This window comes from Chiloscyllium plagiosum, chromosome 5 (assembly GCF_004010195.1).
Source record: "Chiloscyllium plagiosum isolate BGI_BamShark_2017 chromosome 5, ASM401019v2, whole genome shotgun sequence".
NCBI lineage: Eukaryota > Metazoa > Chordata > Chondrichthyes > Orectolobiformes > Hemiscylliidae > Chiloscyllium > Chiloscyllium plagiosum.
In genome coordinates, this window is record NC_057714.1 from 35,840,066 (window position 1) to 35,863,622 (window position 23,557).

Below are 23,557 nucleotides of genomic sequence, written 5' to 3' on the forward strand. Positions count from 1 at the left end.
ATTTTCTGAGCAATTAGGGATAGGCAATAAATACTGGTTTAAATTTTGATTTAAAATATGTTCATAGATTGTGTAAAAGATCCTCAATTTTGATGACAATATTACAAGAAAATCCTTTAATACTGGAGAATCGAAAGCCTGTAAAGTGAGGAGAATAAATTGATATTGTTGTGTTACAAACTTAAAAGCCTTTAAGCGAAGAAGAATAAAGCAGTATTAATTAATATCAAACTTTAAAGACTGAAAAATGAGAAGAAAAAATAATCACTTTCAGAAGAAATATCAGTACAAATACCATATATACTCAAATGTCGATCTCATGTAAAAGTCAAAAAATCTGGAATTTTCCAAAAATCTCATGTAAATCTCTTCTGCTAATGATATGGTATTTTGGACTGTAGCATGAATTTCAGCCCCTCAAAAGTAGCATTCATGTAATAGTCGACCCCATAAATTTAACCTTAAAAAATTCTAAAAAAATTGACTTTTACAACAAATATATATGGTAATATTTCCAGAAAGATTTAATTTCAGAAATGGGCCAAAGAGAATACATAATTGGATGTCTTGGAGAAATCAATTCATAACGTTCCAAGCTATATGCCTTACCTTGGTAGATAAAGTCAGCATTGAGTTCACTAACACTCATCCCATTTTGGGCAGAAAATGGGGTAGCAGCACCTTCAAAATCAGAATGAAGAGCTTAATACAAACACAGGCAGGAACCAGATTACATGACACAAATTGGGATCTTGTGATATTAATAATACCACAATAGAATTTTCAAGAGCAAGTGTATGGACAATACATGCTCCACTAGGCAGTGTTGATCATGGAGTTCTATTCCTAACATAATTAATAGAGGTGATCAAAAATGTGGAGAAAGTGAGGACTGCAGATGCTGGAGTACCAGGGTTGAAAAATGTGGTGCTGGAAAAACACAGCAGGCCAGGCAGCATCTGAGGTTTATGCCCGAAACGTCGATTCTCCTGCTCCTCGGATGCTGCCTAGCCTGCTGTGTTTTTCCAGCACCACATTTCTCAGCAATCAAAAATGTGAAATGTAAGTTTTCACAAGATTTTCTGTGGGGTCAGGAGAAACATTAATTGCTCCTTGCTTTCTTCATTGTAATAAAATTGGTTGGCTCAGCTCCACAGGGTAGTTGCCAGATTCATATCCGCTCAGCCACCACCCCCAGCTGTCGAGATGTGCTGAACATACAGATGTATGGGATGTACCTAGGATAAATGTTTTCACATAAAATAACTGACCTTTAATTGATATGCATATATTTCTCACTTCGGAATCTCTGTCTGTCACTAGGTACACCTCCCTGTATTGATTTCTGACATTGTGTCTCACATGAAAGTCTTATAACATTGTATCTCAGTTTTTTGTAAATGTAAGTTTACTAATCTTTCTATTACTCATAGCATGAATGTTATATATTCATGGGGTGAAATTTTGTCTTCACTGAACACTGGTGAGGAAGGTGGAAAATACAATTGGAATAAAATTAATTGGAAATTTTGCATTGAAAAAAACTTTCCTAATTTTCCTTCATGTCTTAAGTTCTCACCATTGAGTGTTGACTACCTTCTCTCAATGCATTTGAATCACATGAAAGCTCCATTCACCGTATTTAGGTACCATTTTCAATCCTCCTCTCCATCACCAAGAAACTAGACAGTACAAATTCCTGTCATGTAAGTCACAGCAGGTATCTGGCAGCTGTAACTTGCCACATACTTGTCCTGGCCATTGCCCAACTGATTCTCCAAAACAATGTCCCTGTATGCTCCATGGCCATATCAAACGTGACCCTTCAACCATCCAAGTTGGCTTAGGTGAACCACCAGCCTCACATGTGCTTCAAGCAAATGGTCATATATGAAAGTCAGAGGGCAGCAGTCCTTAGATAAAGTCACTACAGATAGTCGGGAGGTACTATCACAGTCAGTTAATGGACTCGTCCCACTCCATTCCAGGGAGTAGGCCACAATCAGTCCAGTGTTTGGCCCTGCCACAGCCATGTATTTGTGGTCTGGAAAATGGGCCATTGTCAGCTTTACAGGTCAAAAGGAGGTAACTCACCCTCATCCCAGAGGGCTGTTCTCTCTTCATGGTAGTTTAACCTGAAGGTCACCATATCTCAGGAGAGAGGTGAGCTTGAGAAGATAGGATCTTCATGATGACCTGAGCCAGTATGGGAATGAAACCCACACTGATGGCATCACTGCATTGCAAATCAGCCATCAACCAACTGAGCGAAATGAACTCCAATGTTAAATGCAAAAATTCCAGCTTTTACATGTCGGTCATTCAGAGGTCTGTGGAGGCATCAGTTTCAGGGTAGGAAGGTTGGTGTGGTGGGCTAGTTTTCTTACAATAGGATAAAGGGAGGAATAGAGTATGATGGAAAGAGAGTAGTTAGTGGTGATGTATAAACTGGTGAGGTAGTAAGGTAATACCAATGAGTGAATAGGAAGTGAAGAAGATTGGAAAGGTTGGGAGGATGAGCTGGGAGGGAGCCTTTGAGTGGACATGATACACATCCCAAGGTTCATCATTGTATGTGTGTAGTGGCAGAGCAAGAGCGAATGGTAACCCTGTATTTTGAGATAGCAGAAAGAAGATGGTGGTACTTAGCCTTACAGACAGCAAGTCATTGACCTTCTTCCAACACTGGTGGGCATCTGGCTTCACTTGTGACACAGCACTGAGCTGGGCTGCAGTTTGTGTCCAGTTATCCTGGTCTGGTGGCATGGCTTTCTATGATGGTCAGCTAGGAACTGACTCTTGGCCTCTCACCAACCTGTACGCCAATCCTTCTAAGTCTCTGTCTGCAAATCAGGGAGTGAACTTACCTTCCTTCTGAGCCTTGTGATGAAGGCTGAGGCTGGAGAACCACAAAGTGAGGGGTAGTTCCTGACTTGCAGCATCTGAACTAGTGTGCAGCTGGCTTTTAAATATGACACCAGAGGTGCAAAAGCTGGAAGGTCCTAGCAGTGGCAAGCACCTTCACCTCTCCAGCCACACCATTCCATTAGAAAGGTGCCCAAGAACCTGATGTTATACGTAATGAGATAAAGTACAGAATTTTGCATGAGAATAGTTGCTCTGAGCTTGGCAACCTGGGCATCATGAATTTCACTCACTTTGGCTGAAAATGGTAAAATTCTGCTAATAGCAGTTAAATATTCAATGATGGCTGCTCTGATTATTTGGCCTAAAGGTCTGCAGTTTTCCAGCATTGACTCACATATCCCACTAAAGCATATCTGGCTAGAAAGATGCAAGAGATTGCTCCTGCAGAAACATAACTACTCCATAAAGATTGATAGCTGGGGATTGGCTGCATTGAAAAGGATATGAATTCAGTTACTTGTTACTTTCTTCTTGCTCTGCAACTGATTGATTGATGCAGACAATGAGCTGTTGAAATAAAACTAGTGGTATAAAAGTTTAGTGCCACCAGTGAAAATATTCAAAGTGCATGCCAGGTATGTTCTATTCTGTCTGATTATCTGGGTGTCCCTTTTGTAGCTCTTCATCATTGAATTGAATTGAATTTATTGTCACAAGTACTGAGGCACAGTGAAAAGCTTTGTCTTGCTAGCAATACAGGCAGATCTCAGAGTTAAGTAGCATAGATAAGTAAATAATAGGTAAACAGCAGCAAAAACAAAAACACAGTAACAGGCGAATGTTAAGAGTTTGTGAGTCCAATCAGTATTCTAACAACAGCAGAAACTGTTTTGAATCTGGCTGGTGTGTATGTTCAGGCTTCTGTGCCTTCTCCCCAATGGTAGAAGTTGTCAAAAAACATTGCCAGTGTGGGATGGGTCCTTGCGAATGCTGGCAGCCTTTCCTTGACAGCTGGCCTGGTAGATGGATTCTGTAGCTGGGAAATTGGCCTTTGTGATTGTCCAGGCTGAATTCAACACTCTCTGTAATCATCTCCGATCTTGAATGGTACAGTTGCCATACCAGGTAGGGATACCTCCGGACAGAATGCTCTCGGTGGTGCACCTATAAAAGTTGACAAGGGTATTCGCCGGCATGCCAAATTTCCTCAGCTGCCTGAGGAAGAAGAGATGTTGTTGGGTCTTTGTAACCAGTGTGTCCACATGAAGAGTCCAAGAAAGCTTATTGTGGATGACCACTCCCAGGAGCTTGACACTCTCCACTCGTTCCACTTCTGCGCTGTTAATGTGTAGGGGGGCATGAGTAACATCCCGCCAAAAGTCAATAATGAGTTCCTTGGTTTTGCCAGCATTGAGAGCTAGTTGTTCTCAGTGCACCATTTTTCCAGGTCTTCCACCTCCCGTCTGTAGTCTGTTTTGTCACCATCTGAGATTCAACTAACTATGGTAGTGTCATCAGTGAACTTGTAAATTACATTAGTCTGGTATTTGGTGACACAGCCATGGGTATACAGTGAGTACAGTAGGGGGCTGAGTACACACCCCGGGGGAGGTCCAATGTTGAGTATTAATGAGGATGAAATATTGTCCCTAATCTTCACTGATTGTGGTCTGTGGGTCAGGAAACTAAGGATCTAGTTGCAGAGAGTGGGGCTTAGTCTGAGATTATGAAGTTTTGTAATCAATTTCAAGGGGATAATAGTGTTGACTACAGTACAGTCTTCAATGAGTAGGATTATATTATTTTTGATCTTTCCCCTAACAGATGCAAAGATAAATTCCTAAAATCTGTGCCTTTGTCTAATATGGAAAAAAAGTTACCACAAGAAAAAGCATGCCCTACAGCACCAGACCTTGAACATCGAGAAGAGTGAGATGGTATGAACAGGGAAGAATGAGTCTTCAACAAATCTTACTAATTTCAGGAAGAGAGCTAACTCCAAGTCCCCTTGAATACAGCTATGTTACAGATCTAAAAGTCTTATTTATACAGCTAACTACTTTGTGAAACAAGAAAAGAATGGAAAGGGTGGTAAATTTTGTTTTGGATTTTCTAGCTGTATTTAATTCTCATTGACTCATAGGTATCAATCGCTACCTGCATTGTACTCAGGAAAATGGCAAAATAGCCTTTTTTTAACCTACTAATGACTCAGTGTAACAACTTCCTATCAGATTTTGCTTTTCAATTTGCTTTGAATTCATAAAGCATTTGGGGATTCATCAGAAAGTTGAAGCGGAGTATCTCCCACAGCCATTAATTTTAAGTAGTAGTTTTGGCACTACTTCAAGGTATCTTTCCTTTCATATGTTACCAATAATATGAAACAGTAGTGGATGTGTAGTCATAGGAGTACAATAATTTACCTTCTCACTGCATAGATTTCCCATCAGGTAGAAGGGGATGATAGACTGAATTCTACATGCCATCTGACGATGTGTTATTACATTAATGCATTTGCAAACTTTTTTTGCAATTCCTCTTGATTTGAAAAGGTATTTGTTTGAGAAATACATCCACCTTTAAAATTGTTCTGCAAGTCTATGCTCAACGAATATCAGCACATGAATTTATTAAACAGTTGATTATTGATTGATAGATGTATGTCAGAAAATAAGGATCGATTAAATCAAATGTTAATTGTGTTTCAGTTGTCTGCTGGTAGGGGATGCAGCTTTCAGATCTGTAGTTAAAACCTCAAGATCGTGGCAATCGTGGTGGAAGACTGTTTTTCTTGGCTTGCTTCAATTCTTGTGAAGATGTTTAAGTTTGTTCAGGTTTTGTGGCATTTCAGTTCAATCCTGGAAACCTACCATTTATTTTCCCACATTTGGTTCTTCTGTGCATTTCTGTTCTTTTAAAGATTATGGTCTGTCAAGCCAGATCTTGTTGAGAACTCTCACAATTGAGGTCATTACATACTGATGGTAAACATGGTTTGAGTCATCAAAAGATGAGGGACACATGATAGATTATCCAGCCAATATCCTGCATTATAGTCATTGTGCTGCTATTTCTGAATTAGTTAAGCTTGCGTTCACTCATGTTGCTGATGATTGGGGTCTCAGTGATGTTGATAGGTGAAGGAGTCAAGATGACTTTCTCTTGTTTGAAATGGCCATTTCCCGGCATCTATGTGAGACTCATTTTATTTGCTAATTGCCAACCCAATGCAGAATGCTAATCAGATCTGTTTATAGTTTAACATGTCTTGCTGCATTATTATGAGTGTTCTCAACAGAGCTATTCATCAGTGAGCTGGCTGCAAAGAGGTATGGACATGAGTGGTTCTCATGTCCATACCTAAACACCAATGACTTTTTAATGTGTTGAGTAGGTTATGTTTGATCGCAGTATTGATAATTCATTTCTAAATTTATTGAGTACTGAAGAAGACTGTTATGACAGTAAACGGTCAGAATAGATTTAACCTGATTTTTGAAGGTGGGTCATATAAAGGCATTCTTTTTTCTGGTTCGGTAAATGTCACTATCGTGACGATAAGAGAAGAATTTGGTTAAGGAGTGATGAGCTCATTTGAGCAGGTCTTCAGCATTATCTACAGCCTGTTGTCATGCTAATTGTCTTTGGTGTCCACTGAACTCACTCGTTTCTTAACATCACATGAGGTTAATCAAACTGAACGCTGGCATCTATTATTGTGGCGCTCTCCGCTGAAGGTTGGAGATCTTCAGTGTACCATACCTTCAGTGGAAAAAACTTGCAAACACTTAAACCTTTGCTATTCTAGTCAATTATACACACTGCTGTTACTGAGTGTCAGTGGTGGAAGGAATGAATGTTTGTGGATACGGTGCTAATCAAGAGGACTGCTTTGTCCTGAATGATGTCAAGCTTTTTGAATGTTGTTGGAACTGCATCCATCCAGACAAGTGGGCATTATTCCATCACACTCCCCTGACTTGTGGTTTGTAAATGGCGGACAGGCTTTGAGGAATCAGGATCTGGATTAGTGGTGCTGCTGTGCTCTTCCAGCACCACTAATCCAGAATCTGGTTTCCAGCATCTGCAGTCATTGTTTTTACCTCTTTGAGGAATCAGGAGATGAGTTAGTCATAGAGATATACAGCATGGAAACAGATCCTTCAGTCCAAATTATCCCTGCTGACCAGCTATTCTAATTTAATGTAGTCCTTTTTGCCAGCACTTGGCCTATATCCCTCTAAACCATTCCTATTCATATACCCATCTACATGCCTTTTAAATGTTGTAATTGCACCAACCCCGAATACTTCCTCTGCAAGCTCAATCCATACATGCAACATTCTCTGCGTGAAAAAGTTACATCCTTCCTATAGGAAGGAGACCAGAATTACACACAATATTCCAAAAGTAGCCGCAACATTAACTCTCAACTCCTATACTCCGTGCACTGATCAATACAGGCAAGCATACCAAACATCATTTTCACTCTCTTATCTGTGCTGACTATGACTAGCCTACTTGTTTCCAGTCTCATGGAGAAATTTAGGAATTTCAGGTTTTATTAACAATTACAAAAAAGCTATCAACTTAACTCCAAGCGACAATGTATTTGAGAATCTGGGGACCATTAAATGGCATTTCTATCAGGATATGAGCCTATTTCATTCATGTTGCTATTGCTGTGGAGATGAGTTTCAGGAAGAAAAGTGTCCAGAGAAATTAGTTGTAATCCCTTATATTGACTGGGGCTCAATTACAGCTCGGAGCCTGGATGGGGCAGCATTTGTCAGGTGTTTGCAGGATGTATTTTTGAAACAATATATAACTAGTCCAACTAGGGAAGGGCTGTACTGGATCAGGTATTGAGGAATGAGTCCGACCGTGAGGTTAAAGTTTCAGTGAGGGAGCATTTCAGGAAAAGTGACCATAGTTGTATATGTTTTAAGTTACTTATGGATACGGCTAAGAGTAGTCCTCAGGTGAAGTATTAAATTGGAGGAAGGCTAACTGCTACAATATTAGGCAGGAACAGGGGAATGAAAACTTGGGGCAGCTGTTTGAGAGTAAATCTACATCTGGCATGTAGGAAGCTTGTAATGGACAGTTAGTTAGAGTTCAGGCTCAAAATGTTCCTGTGAAAATGAATGCTAACGATGGTAAGATTCAGGAATCTTGGAGGACAAGATGAATTGAGAGCTTAGTCAAAAAGGAAAAGGAAGCATATGTAAGTTTTAGGAAATTGATGATAGTCAGAGCCCTTAAAGAATACAGAGATAGCAGAAAAGTATTCAAACCAGGAATTAGGAGAGCTAAAAGGGACTATGGAATGTCTTTGGCAAACAGGGTAACAGAAAATCTCGAGATGGTTTATCCATAAAGAAGGAGCAAGAGGGTAGCCACTTAAGGACATAGGAGGGAATTTACGCATGGAACCAAAGAAAGTCAGTGAGGTCCTTAATGAATACGTTGCATCAGTATTCATGAAGGAGTAGGATATGGTGGATGTTGAGTTTCTGGAGGGGTATGCTGATATTCTGGGCAGGTCAATATAAAAAAAGGAGACATTAGGTGTTTTGAAAAGCATTAAGGGCCTAATGGGACTTACCCCAGAATGCTGAGGGAAGCAGGTGAGGAAATTGCTGGGGCATTAATAAAATATCTCTGTATCCTCTTTAGTCACAGGACAGATGCCAAACGACTGGAGAATAGACAATGGTGTTCCTTTGTGTAAGATGTGCAACAGGATAATCCAGGAAATTACAGACCGGAGAACCTTATGTCAATGGTTGGAAAATTATTGGAGAAGATTCTTAGAGATAGGATTTATTCATATTTGGGAAAATATGGACTTATTAACAATAGATAGCATGGGTTTATGCAGGGAAGGTCGTGTCTCACAAACTTGATTGAGTTTTTTGAGGAACTGACAAAGATGATTGATGAGGCCAGGAAGCTAGATGTCCATAGGACTTTAGCAAAGCCTTTAACAAGGTCCCTCATGGCAGGCTGGTACAAAAGATAAAGTCACATGAAATCCACAGTGACCTGGTGAAATGGCTACAAAACTGACTTGGTCATAGAAGACAGAGTAGCAGTGGAATGGTATCATTCTGACTGGAAATCTGTGACCAGTGGTGTTCTGCAGGGATCAGTGATGGCACCCCTGTTTTTGAATTATACATAAATGATTTGGGGGAGAATGTAGGTGGTCTGCTTAGTAGGTTTGCAGATGATACAAAGATTGGGGGAAGCTGCGGATAGTGAGGAGGATTGGCGGAGGATACAACGGGATATAAATAGGTTGGAGACTTGGGCAGAGAAATGAGAAATGGAGTTCAATCTGGACAAATGCGAGATGATGCATTTTGGAAGTGATAATGTAGGATAGAAGTATACAGTAGATGGCAGAACCCTTGGTAACATCAGAGAAATCAAGGTATACAGGCCCACAGTTCACTGGATGTGGCAACACAAGTGGATAAGGTGGTCAGGAAGACATAAAGCTTGCTTGCCTTCATTGCACGGGGAATTACATCTAAAAATTGGCAAGTCTTGTTGCAGCTGTATAGAAATTTAGTTAGGCCATATTTGGAATACTGTGTCTGGATCTGGTCTCCATACTGGCAGAAGGGTGTGAAGGCTTTGGAGAGGGTTCAGAAACTGCTTACCAAGATGTTGCCTGGTTTTTAAGGTAATAGCTTTGAGGAGAGATGGGAAAAAACTTGGGTGGTTTTCACTTGAATGTTGAAGGATGTGGAGCAATAGAAGTTTGCAAGATTATGAGAGGTATGGATGGAATGGATAGTCAAAGTTTTCTTTCTCCCGGGGGAGAAATGTCAACTACTAAGGGACATAGGTTTAAGATAAATGGGTATGGGTTGAGTGGAGATGTGAGAGGCAAGCTTTTTAATACAAAGAACAGTAAGTGCCTGGAATGCACTGCCTCTGGTGGAAGTAGATAAATGGCAACATTTAAGAGGCATCTTGACAGATATATAAATAGGCAGGGGATAGAGGGATATAGACCACATAGAGGCAAAAGGTTTTTAGCTGTCGGTGTTATCTTGTGGGCTAAAGGGCCTATTCCTGTGCTGTACTGTACTTTATTCTTTGTAGTGATTTGTTCCAGGTTTTCCAAAGATATCACAGAACCTCACAGAAGTGAGTGATTTTGCAAGAAGCTGAGAGAAACAAACCAATAGAGAGAGAATAAGATCGAATAGCTGGTCTTTTATCTGAAGTAGAGAAAATGCTGTTGTTCACTGCACAGAACATGTATGTATATTTTCACTCAAATTAAAGAAATTAGGTTTTTGAGGAATTAAAGCAGACTGGAAAATTCACTGAGCCTGGGCTAGAAAGAAGGAATGTAACCCTCACAATGAGAGTCCATTCTGGATTAGAAATTACTTCAGTGAGAAAGAAAATGGAAGTAGCCACTGGGGATGAAGAAGTGCTTAGTTTCTAAGAGGATAAAAAAAAACTTTAAGGATAAAAAATTTAAGGATAAAGTATAACTGAAGTGGGAATATTAGTTATGTTAAAGTCATTTGAGGATTTTTTTCCTGAAGATGATTGGTCTGCAACTGATGAATATCGCTTTTAGTTAACTTATTTCGGTAAACCTGTTCCAACTTGACATCTTCATAGAATCCCTATAGTATAGAAAGAGGCCATTTGGCCTATTGGTGACCATTTTGGCCACTGATCCTCCAAAGAGCATCCTACCAAGACCCAGCCCCCACCCTGTCCCCGTAACTCTTCTTTTACTTTATCTAACCCACCTAGTCTGCACATCCCTGGATACTAAGGGGCAATATAGCATGGCCAATCCACCTAACCTGCACATCTTTGGACTCTAGGAGGAAAACAGAGCACCTAGTGGAAACCCACACAGACACGGTGAGAATATGCTAACTCCACACAGTCACCCGAGGCTGGAATTCAACCTTGGTCCCTGGTGCTGTGAGTCAGCAGTACTAACCTTTGTGTCACCGTGCCATACCAAAATCTTGTATTACTCCAATCAGACACTAGAAAATCAAATGTCTTCCAAAATAGTTAATGGTTTTGTGGAAATTATTAGAAAATACAGGGCTGGTGTAATGAGGATATTGAACTTTTCTCATCAAGACAGTAGATCTTAGAACGGACAATGAAACAATAATTTGTAAATACTGCATTCCGCATTTTCTAAGGTCCTAACAATTCATTAAATATTGTGACAATTGTTGTAACCAAAACTAATCCAGGTTTGCTTTGGTTAGCACAGTGGCTCAGTGGTTAGCATTGCTGCCTCACGGCATCAGGGACCCAAGTTTGATTCCAGCCTCGGGCAACTGTCTGTGTGGAGTTTGCACATTCTTCCCCTGTCTGTTGGGTTTCCTTCCACTGTCCAAAGATGTGCAGGTTAGGTCAATTGGCCATAGCGTTCAGGGTTGTGAAGGTTTGATATATTAGTCAGGAGTAAATATAGGATAGGGGGAATGGGTCTGGGTGGGTTACTCTTCGGAGGGTTGGTGTGGATTTGTTGGGCCGAAGGGCCCGTTTCCACATTGTAGGGATTCTATGAATTATCTCTTTCTTAATTCATCTGAGATGCTGAAATACAAAGATAACAGAAAATGAAAATGTCTAAACACTTAACAGAAAGCCCTGCATCTGCCATATACATAGTTTGTCAGGAAAACACAAAAGGAAAAAACTGTTTATGACACTTCCAACATAACTACTAATATGATTCTCTTTCATACACACAGCAGAAAATTACTTAAGGAGAGATAATTCATTATGTAAAGTTTTTAGATGACAATAACTGCTTCAAAGTTGTGTATTGTGTGTAGGTTTGAACAGCAATCACTTGTCCTTGTAAACTGGCAATTTACCTCCAATTTATTTTTGCTTCACAAAGTCCTTGAATATGTTGCAGCTTCTAAAACACGTCGATTTTCGGCATAAAAGTGTACTTGAATGTCTTCAAATCAGGTTTCCGCACTACCACAGCACTGACAAGCTGCGAATTTCAGTCATAAAAGTCACCCTTTATGACTAAAATCATGATGCAGGTCCTTCCTCATCTTTTCACTACTGCTGGAGCATCTGACATGGTCAACCACACCAAGCACCACCAACACCTCTACTCCACTATTGCTCGGTGAAATTGTCCTCACTTCGTTAATTTTTTAATCTATAAAACTATACCTAAATCATTGTTAGCTCAGCACCATGCACACCTGATCTCCTCGTCTAAGCCATTGATAGCTTTGTCTACATGCACAGAGGGGAACAGGAACAATTGGCAGGTTTGTGAGATGGAGTCATTAAATTGGATTGAAGGATGAAGAAATCCACCAATGTTACCAGTATGGTGCTCGCTCAAGCATTCCAGTATCTGGCTGCCTCAATGGACAGACTGAGTAATGCCACAAAAACCCAGGTTCTACAGTCAATGTCTGTGAGTGGACATGTAATCCACTAGGTAAAAACAATGACTGCAGATGCTGGAAACCAGATTCTGGATTAGTGGTGCTGGAAGAGCACAGCAATTCAGGCAGCATCCGAGGACAGGCAAAATCGACGTTTCGGGCAAAAGCCCTTCATCAGGAATACATCAGGAATGTAATCCACTAGTCTAGCCATAGGTGCTCAGTATCAATGGCAAGGAGAAAGGGAGACAAAGGACTTCAATCTCATTCCAAGTGCCCCTTCGACTCAATTATTCTTTGAAATTAACTACAGGTATTAAAATTCATGGCATCTGTAATCTTGATGGCCACCAGATTAAGATGGCTTCCTAGGCCTTCTGAGTACAAATCCTGCTCCAGTAGGTGACACATTTTGATGACAATGGCCTGCAACAATCTTTTGTCTGCACCTCTGCTGGGCTTCTAAGCGCTGTAAAAAAGATGACAGTGAGGTCAGTATTTGCAGATTCATTCTCCCTGCCTCTTAGAGGGTGTTCACCTGCAGACTGTACAGCAGCCACTGGAAACTCCTTTGCTTGTTGGCCTTGCCATCAGGTTGCAATTGTTCTCTCCTTTTGTGTTGTCTTCACCTCTGCAGCAAGTGCACAAGGAATCCAACTGCAGTGATGTCCATTTCAGATACATGAGCTGATACTCCAAGGGGAATCACAGAAACAGTACAGCATTTCAATAACTTTATTCCTGAACTTTCACATTTGTCAAAAAGAAATGCCATGTGATGCCCTGATACAGTGTGGCAAGAAATATTCACAAGGAGGCCAATGTGATGTTCAATAGGAGCTTTGGGGTATAGAACCTTATCGAGATGAATGTGTCAAAATCAAAGCGCTCATGCTATTTTGGAGGAGTGAAACGCTGTTAATGCACCAACATACGCTAACCCTTTTCCCAATTAAAACCATCATTAAATATCACAGACCATGTCCTTGCATTCTTACTGTTCAGTGTGTGAATGTGGCAGTTCCAAAGTCTTGATCTTCATTATGGGGTATGATAAGTGTTTCTGAAATGGCAAAGATGAGATGTTTAAGTTAGTTAATAAATACAATTACTTGTTTGATATGATTAAAAGGCATTTATGCAAAGTATGTATTGGTCAAGATTGCTTGAGATCATAACTTCCAATGACCATTCTTGCAAAAGAATGGCCTGACAATGAATTGTAGCTTGTTGCAGTTGAGATGCATGACTAATGCATTTGCTCCTAGTGAGGCTTCAAAGACAAAGAATAATATATCCCATCCAAAGAGTAAGAAAGTCACCAACTCTACCCAGTCTGCATGGTAGCAGCCTTTTTTTAAAATCATTTTATCATGCAGTTAACTTTAAATTGAAGATGACAACATTTTAGCCTTGTGTCCTTGTCATTGAATTGCAGGCACCACCTGAGATAAATTATGACGAATTATCCTTCATATTGCTTTTGTATCACTGACCCTGTTGTCTTCATTACCTTTCAGTCGCTTTCTATTTCCATTCATCCTATTTTTCTAACCATTAAGATCCCTATTAAGGTCCCTCCTGATTCCATGCTTTGCAAATTGTTATGGCCTCACTGGCCACACACCCTGCGCCTATAAAGGCCAATCTGATTATCATGTGAAAATGCACCCTTCTGCAGCTTCCTTTATGAGATCTCATCCTTTTATCATGAATTGTGTCTTTTGACAGTAATCATTTTCTCATAATCCAGTCCAATTAATCCCAACCCCAGACTTGAGTTTCTCACTTTTCTCAGGACTCCTTAGGATGACCCCAGAAAGGCTTTCTGGTTGTTCATGCCCACAACCCCAAGACTGACTATGGAACACCACCATGACTGATTTGGCAAGACAGTCCTGACAGAGAAAGTCCACGTCCCAGATTAGTACCTCAACAGAACTATCTATAATCCCTGGGCTGCTCGCACTTGATCTGCAGGACTAATTTGTAGCTCAAATCCTGAAGTACAAAGACACAGATCCTTAGACTCTAGTTTGACAAAGTGGCTGATTGACAATTCCCTGCACTGGAATCAGATGAGCCCCTTGACTGATTGCAGAGATACCCTCTAACTGTAGTCCTCTTTGACCTCACTAATGACTGGATCCCTTTGACTTTCAGACACAATCATTTTGCTTGAAGCATTACTGGGTAAGCTGTTGTAAAGTGTAACATTGACATAGAAGGGTGTCACACAATAATATGACAAGTCCCTTGATTGTTGAATGTTTTGAAACTTAACAAGCTGCCCATCTCTCTGCACTAACAAGCAATTAAAACCAACGAGGTTGGTAACAATGCAAAGCCCAAAGGTTGGCAGCCTCCAAGTAAATGCAAGGTGAATGAATGCTGAGAAAGGAAGCTCAGAACCATAAGATACACCTTATGTAGAAACATGCGTGTTCCTGTGCACAATGCGAGCTGGGGGAGGCATGCAAGTCATAAGCGTCTCTGACCTCTAAATGATGTCCTGAGGGGCTGAAGTGGTGTGTGAATTAGTCTGAAATCAGACACAGAGGGGTAGGCTGGTGGTTCTGCAATGACCTCTTGCATGCAAGAGAATGATATCTATGGAGCATGCAGGGAAATTGTGATGAAGGTAAAGTTGTCTGAAAGCCCAGAGAAGTGAGCTGCTGCTGCCAGGTAACCATTCTGACTTTCATGTTGGGAATTAACAATGTCTGGCTTCTCAGGGAACACACAGGAGAATTGTGAGCTGCACAGAAAATGAGGCAGGTTCAGCTAGTAATGAGATGCAAATGCATGGAAATAAGATAGGTGTCACTCACTGTTTAAACACTAAGGGGAAACATTGGAATTTTTTCTCAACATTGTAATATATCAGATTTCCAATTTCAAAATATTTTTCCAATTTTTTTTTACTATTTCCCAGCCCAAACAAGCAAAATTCTGCCAATAATCTTCATTCATCACAATGTTTAAATAATAGAAATAGTGCCTTGTCCAAAACTAGACATCAGATAACTAGCCTGATTGCACAGGGGTGGTAGAGGCTTACAGAAGATCATGGAGAAGGAGAGCTGGGTGGGTCGTCAACAATGTGGAATTGACATACTTGTCAACTACATTTTCCCCGCAACTGGATCCTTGACTTCCTGACCTGCAGACCACAATCAGTAAGCATAAGTGACAATACCTCCTCCACAATAATTCTCAATATCAAAGCCCTGCAAGACTGCATACTCCTTATACAGTCGTGATTGTGTGGCCAAATTCCATTTACAAATTTGGTGACGACACTACAGTAGTTGGTCAGATCTCAAACAACAGAGAACAGGAAGGATAAAGACAGCTTAGTGGCATGGTGTAAAGACAATAATCTTTCCCTCTGTGTCAGCAAATGGAGGAATTGGTCAAAAAACTTCAAGTGGGGTGGAGGACACAGACCTGTCTGTATTAATGGTGCTGAGGTGGAGGTGGTTGAGAGCTTCAAACTCCTAGGGGTAAAATTCACCAATGATTTATCCTGATCCATTCATGTTGAAGCTATGGTCAAACACATGAATGCATCTACTTCCTCAGGAGCCTTTGGAAATTCAGCATGTCCACAATGACTCTTAGCAATTGAAAGCATCCTATCTGGATGCATCACAGGTTGAAATGACAACTGCAGGGAATTGTGAATGCAGCCCAGTCCATCCTGGAAACCACCCTTCCCTCTCTTGACTCTGCCTATACTTCCTGCTGCCTTGTGAAAGTAGCAAACAAAATCAAAGATCCCTCTCACCCCAGCTATACTCACTTTCAACCTCTTCCATCAGGCAAAAGATACCAAAGTTTGAAAACACGTATCAACAGAGTTAAGAACAGCTTCTACCCTGCTGTTATCAGACTTACGAATGAAGCTGTCATTTTTTAGAGTTGATCTTTCTCTGCAACTTCTCTATAAAACTATATTCTGCATTCTGATCTATTACCCTGGCATACTTATGCAAGATATGATTTGTGTGGTTAGCATGCAATACAATACTTTTTCCTGTATCTTGGTATATGCGACAATAATAGAACATATTCAGGTTATGTTGGCAAAAGGCAACAATATAGATGAGGAAAAGGAAGGGACCTACAACCTGGGACACTTTTTGCTTGACCAGTTATGGAGATATGTTGGTGATGTGCTCACCAGATTGTGCTGTGGAAACCAATCTAAAAAGCAAACCCACCAAGGTGAAACTAATTTCTCCACCATGGAGCTTGGGTTGACTGATGTGTAATTACCTGGTGACTCTCTTGTCTGTTTTAACCAATAACAGTGACAGTGAGTCATGATTGTAGCCGCATCAGGACTTCCCATTTTCCCAAATCTTGTGAAGGGTGGGTTTTGTAAAGGGTAGGTCGTGCCTCACAAACTTTATTGCGTTCTTTGAGAAGATGACCAAACATGTGGATGAGGGTAAAGCAGTTGATGTGGTATATATAGATTTCCGCAAAGTGTTTGACAACATTCCCCATGGTAGGCTATTGCACAAAATATGGAGGCATGGGATTGAGGTGATTTAGCAGTTTGGATCAGAAATTGGCTAGCTGTAAGAAGACAGAGGTTGGTGATTAATGGGAAATGTTTATCCTGGAATTCAGTTACTAGTGGGGCACTACAATGATCTGTTTTGGATCCACTGCTGTTTGTCATTTTTATAAATGACCTGGATGAGGGTGTAGAGGATGGGTTAGTAAATTTTCAGATGACACTAAAGTGGGTGGAGTTGTGGACAATGCGAAAGGATGTTGCAGATTACAGAGGGACATAGATAAGCTGCAGAGCTGGGCTGAGAGGTGACAAATGGAGCATAATGCAGAAAAGTGTGAGGTGATTGACTTTGGAAGGTGTAATAGGAATACCGAGTACTGGGCTAATGGTAAGATTCTTGGTAGTGTAGATGAGCAGAGAGATCTCAGTGTCCTTGTGCATAGATCCCTGAAAGTTGCAACCCAGGTTGATGGGGTTGTTAAGAAGGCATACGGTGTGTTAGCTTTTATCTGTAGAGGGATTGAGTTTTGGAACTATGAGGTCATGTTAGCTGTACAAAACTCTGGTGCGGCCGCATTTGGAGTATTGTGTGCAGTTCTGGTCGCCATATTACAGGAAGGATGTGGAAGCATTGGAAAGGATGCGGAGCAGATTTATCAGGATGTTGCCTGGTATGGAGGGAAGGTCCTATAAGGAATGGCTGAGAGTCTTGAGGCTGTTTTCATTACAGAGAAGAAGGTGAAGAGGTGACTTAATAGAGGCATACAAGGTGATCAGAGGATTAGATAGGGTGGACAGTAAGAGCCTTTTTCCTCAGATGGTGATGGCTAGCATGAGGGGACATAGCTTTAAATTGAGGGGTGATAGAAATAGGACAGATGTCAGAGGTAGGTTCTTTACTGCTGCTAGCAGGGCTTTCCATACCCCTACTACTCTCTGAGTAGTGGACTCACTAAGATTAAGGTCATTTAAATGGTCATTGGATAAGCATATGGATGATAATGGAATGCTGTAGGTTAGATTGGCTTTAGATTAGTTTTACAAGTTGGTACAACATCCAGGGCTGAAGGACCTGGACTGTGCTGTAATGTTCTATGTTCTAATTCCTCCGCCTCTGTCGCATCTACTTGGACGAGGAGACGTTCCACTCCCACACACCCCAAGTGTCCATCTATTTTGAACAACATGCTTTCTCCCCTCTATCATCCAGACAGCCCTCCACTGCAACTCCTCCATTCCCCCACTGCTCTAAAACCCCCACCAAACACAATAAAGACAGGGACCCCCTTGTCCTCACCTACCACTCCACTAGTCTCCACATCCAATGTATCATCCTTATACACTTATGCCAACTCCAACTAGGCCCCACCACCAAGAACATCTTCCCCTTCCCACCCTGCTCCACCTTCTGCAAGGACTATTCCCTTTGCCACTCTTTGGTTTGTGCCACTCTCACCACCAACCCCCTCCCCTGTCCCAGTCCCTGTTACTTTCCCCGCAACCGTAAAAGATCCAAAATCTGCCGGCACCCTATACCCTTCACCTCCAAACAGTTCATCCAGGTGAGACAGAAGTTCATGTGCCTCTCTTCCAACCCAGTTTACTGTATCTAGTGCTCTCAAATGAAAACTCAGGGAACGTTTCTCCAAGCATCTCAGCCGGCCTGTAAGGGCCAACCTGAGCTCCCCGTCACCGCCCATTTTAATTCCCCTTCCCATTCGCTCTTCGACATGTCCATCCTCGGCTTCCTCCATTGCCACAGCGAACCAGACCGCAAATTGAAGGAATAACATTTTATCTTCCACCTGGGCAGGCTCCAGCCGAGAGGACTCAACATTGAGTTCACCAATTTCAAATAACCTCCCTACCCAGCCCCTCCCCTCCCTTCTATTCCTCTCAAGACCCTTCCTTCCAGTTACGAACCAAATTAATTCCTCCCACTGACTAACCAAGCCATAGCCCTTTACCTGTATTCATCTATCACTACCCCATCATTCAGCCCTTCTCCCCACCCAAAACCCTCACCGCCCCCCCCTTTACCTGAAGCTCCCCTTACACCTCTCCCCAGTCCAAAAGAAGAATTACACCTAAAACAGTGATTTCTACACCTCCTGCTGCTGCCTGGCTTGCTGTGTTCTTCTAGCCTCCTGGTTGTCTTTCCTTTATAATGTTCAGCAATCTTGGTGCTGTGCGATGGTGGGGATTTAGATTTAATAGATCGGGAATTAATTAGAAACCTGCGAGTACAGTGTACGCAGGAAATAGATTTCAACAACTTTGAAGAAAACTCAAAGTTGGAGACGAGCAGTAATTTGTGAGGATCACGCTGGAAATTAAAGAGTCTCATGATAATAAAATGAGAGTGGGTGTTTGGAAGTTAAATCAACGACTGCATATACGGCTGAGGAAATCGCTTTTTTTTTATTTCACAGAGTGGATAAAACCGATGAGAATCGGGACGGAGATTGACCAAGTTAAAAATCACACCACACCGGGTTATAGTCCAATAGGTTTATTTCGAATCGCGAGCTTTCGAAGCGCTGCTTCTCCATCAGGTGGTTGTCCACCTCAGTCCAACAACCAGTACCTCCAAATCGAGGTTGGGGAAAACTGTCTGTGTGTGAAGACGGTTTGGAAGTGAGAACGTAGACAAAGACAGGGCAGAAAGCAAAGAGGAGATTGATGAACTCAATATCGAAAGCGGATCCCATGAGCTCCTCCCACCCAAAATACAGTGAGGCTAAAGCTAGGTTACAAATCTGCAGTGAATCATTTTTAGTTTTTTTTAATCTCCCCGAACGAGATACATCAAAACAGATCACATTTTACGAACTAAAACTGTGGTGTTTGAGTGAAAGTGGCTCGGGTCACACCGCGTGGTACATAATAAAGACAATTTGAAAGTATTTGCTTCTGGCTAGTGAGAACAGAGCAATCGCCTCCTCCAGATGAGTAACACTTAGCGATTCTGAACTTAGGGACTACCTTCCAGCCAGAAACCACCTCCGTATGTATCCAATCGATCCCTGTTCCTGGTGTCCAAACTGTGGCGCTATGGTCTTTACTGGGAGATGGTACTTTTGCAGAAAATGAAATCGTTTTTATTGTCAAATTGGACCTGATTATAACAGAGAAAAGCCGACCACAGGGAGACAGGAAGAAAAAAATCTCTCGACAAATCAAGTTGGCTAGTACTGAATCTGAAAAGCAGGAAAACCAATGCTCGTTTTTTCAAAAAAAAAGAATTTAAAAAGCCACATAGTTCCTCATCAGATGTAAGCGAGCCCAGCTCTCCGGAAGCAACACAGAAGGTGAAAGTTGTCACCCACGGTATCCTTTGGATGGGGAGGGCGGTGAGGTAGGAGCGGAATCCGAGCTCGATCGCGCGCTCACCTGTGCGGGAGCGCGCCTGGCTCCCATTTGAGCCCTGTGCATGTGCGCGCGCGTGCAGCCTCGCTGGCGCGCACAGCCCCGGAGTTTGGAAGGGAACAGGAGCGGGAGCGGGAGAGGGAGTGGGAGTAGCGGCGCTTGGCCAAGTGACCGCTCCGCCCTCAGCTCCAGCTGTGAGTCCTCGCGCCACTGCAGCGCCTGTCAGAGCGTCGGGGCCAGCTGCAAACTCTGTAACAGGCGCTCGCTCATGTCAGTCCCACCGCTCAGCGTCCCTTTGACTAACCACCCCCTCCCTGAAACCCAAAAGAGAAATTATCCCCATTCCGAAGAGGGGGAACAAAAACTTTGTCTGGTTCCTCGTCCCGCAGAAAACAACATCATTTTTTATTGGCGATGGCACTGAAAGCACTCGCGGGGTATTGCATTTTCTGGACTCTGCTGTTATCCCTTCGCGATGTCTCCTGTCAGCTAGGTAAGAGATTTTTAAATGGCATTAAAATGACAATCAGTAATGAATGTGTTGACAGTATTTAAATTGTTTGGATGTAATACTTTGTTGATTTGTTTTGAGGAAAATATGAGGCCATCTGTCCTTTGTCACTTTTATTCAAGTTAACCAGGCTCTGATTATTGTGCCTTTTTTTTGGTGGTAGTGGGGGCGGGTGGAGTGTGGTTCGGGGGAGAATAATAAAAAAAAACTAATATTTGGGGAATTGCAACCGGTTTGAGATCCACCAAGCAGCTTACATCCCAATGTCTCCCTTACGATCCGTTCAATCTTCGAAATCTTGTTATTCTCAATGAGACACGTGCATGCTGTGTTTTCTCGGGTAATTGAAATATTTCCCAAATTCTGTCTGCTCGGTGTTAGTTGTAGTTTCAAAGATAGTCATCCTGATAATAAAATCGGTTTTAATAAAGGCCGTTTACACCGAGCAAAACATTTAAATTTAATTCGAAACATGAGAATGTGGCATTGGAAACAAATTATTTGTGTGTAAGCGTTTTGTTTTCCTTTAAAATTCCCTTGGCTTGCACTAGCACTTTAAACAAGTTATTCTTTTCTGAATCGTTCTGTTCCATCCGATCTTCGGGTCTCATGTTTGAATGTAAAAAAATGCATTTTTATTTAAATAATTATCTTCGTTGTATCGAAGAATATCTTCACTTTTTAAAGTTTTAAATATTGCAGCTTTTAATCGTGTAGAAATTAGTGTCAATTCAAAATGATGATATGATCAGACAATAATCCAGTCAAAAGCGAGATATTTAAGATTTTCTTTTAGAATGTTGGTAAGTTACGTAAATGTTATTTATCTCTATGGTCCTGTCGATCAAGAAGAATTGATAATACAAAGTGCAGAAAATGAGCAACGATGTTTCTCCATGTACGGTGTTACTAACTTCTAGAGCGTTGTTGTCTGCATTTTTTTTATATATGTTTCACGCCATCGTTTTGGGTTCAGCGGTGATGTAGGTTGTAGAGATCTTACTGCTGTGAAGCTTCAGTGCTGTGCTCTGAGCAGTTTTCTTTTGCATTCTGCATTGAAACAGTTCATTGTTGTTAAAAGGAGTTCACTTCTGGTTTGTAAAATGGACAAGTCTTGAGTGGTCAGAGCAGGTCTGAGGAGTTTTGGAACTGAGAATTTCTTGGTCATTTATCATCACCCCATCTGGTTTATGTGTAAGCATTCCAGGGCTAAACAGAATTCCCCAGCTTTCACTTACAACTGAAAACAATCCAGGAAAGTTTTGTATCATTCAAGAGAGGCTTACATTTGTCACATTGCTTTCATTTGATAGGCACAGTCAAAGCTTACCTTTTTTAAAAAACACTTTAAAACAGCTTTACATATAATGAGGAAGGAAATAATGTTGACGTAGTACAAATCGGTGTAATAACTGCAAATGATAGGCGGTAGCAATGAAAATGGCCAAAGCCTTAATGTGTGTCAGTTATATTGATGGTCTATCTTCTACAACTGCAGTAATTTCAGATATCAACACATATTGGATTGCCTTTCCTCGCCAGAGGGCATTGCTTAAGTCAACTTACTTTGAACACAGCGAAGTGTCTCTTGAGCTCCCTTAGGGTTAGTATTGCAGGGTAGTATCAGTAGCACATTGGATATTCTTTCAGATGTGCTCTAACAATTTGGCAGTAATACAGATTTCTTATGTCTCATTTCATTGTGTTTTTTTTGCTTTTGTTCTGATTTTCATTTTCCATTATGGTCAACATTATAATTATATAGGATTTAGTTTCCTTTTATCCATATTGTACGATACACATTTAAGCTGGGGTTCATTTTGTCTGTGTTTTCTATCGGACTTTGGTAATCCTATGCAACAGATCAGCCATTGCCTTTGCAGTTGAAAATAGTAACCTTGCAGTAGTTCCCAGAAACAGGGAGTTGTATTATTTTCTCTTAAACAAAACTGATAGTGCTTACTATTAGCTGAAAAAGAGGCACATTTTATTTGAAGAAATTGCATTTCCTCAACACACTTCAGCATATTAGTTACTATTAAAGGATTGATTGACCAATACCTTGATTGAAAAAAATCTCAATGGTAAATTCTGCAGTGTTTCGACAGGTATTTTAATGGGAACATTAACAAATGGACTGTAATAGATATAAATTGTGATGGTGATTTACTCCTATTGAATTGGTATATTTTCCCTGTTTGTGTGTCAAATTTCCACATTTTGGGTCTCGCCTGTTGGAATTTATATTTTTGATTTTTTTTGCCAGTGAGAATAAATGACTTTTCAAATCTATTCATCTCCAATTAGCCTACTTTGATACATTGTTAGTGTTATACTTACTTTGACAACTAATGTCTTAAAAATAAAGTCTTGAATTTCCATTATAACTTTTTTATTTCAATGAAGCCATATATATATTATATATGTCGTCATTGTGGCGTCTTCACATACAGTGTAATGTATTCTCAGTTGTTAAAAAAGTGCAAGAATTTGTTATAAGTGACCTTATCAGGTTGCTTTCACGTTCCTAGATATATTAATACATGAAAACATCTTTTGTAGTACATCTAGAGGTGTAATCCTTTCATTTTTCATATGCTATATATAATGCATATTTAAAATTGTTATTGAATTCCTTTGCTACCAAATATGTACAGTGTGTATGATTGTGTGGAAAAAACATAACTATAATTTATTTATTTTGGCCAGACTTTGGCTGAAAGTATTTAAAAGCTGGACTGATAAAGGCAAATCGAGGTTTGAGTATACAGCTGATACATATCACCTCAGAGATGAATAGGATTGGGTGGAGGAAGTAAGAGTTAACATACTTTAATACATTCAGAA

The 23,557-nt window shown here is 40.9% G+C and overlaps 1 protein-coding gene across 3 annotated transcripts in view; it reads left to right on the forward strand.

Moving 5' to 3' along the window:
- Positions 1 to 20,209: 20,209 nt before the first annotated feature.
- vwdel (von Willebrand factor D and EGF domains-like) overlaps positions 20,210 to 23,557 on the forward strand; it is a 207,413-nt gene continuing 204,065 nt past the window's right edge. For all 3 annotated transcript variants that reach the window (XM_043689848.1, XM_043689850.1, XM_043689849.1), the window contains exon 1: positions 20,210 to 20,692. In XM_043689848.1, the coding sequence (XP_043545783.1) occupies positions 20,614 to 20,692 (79 nt within the window). In that variant the 5' untranslated portion in view covers positions 20,210 to 20,613. The remainder of the gene's footprint in view (positions 20,693 to 23,557) is intronic.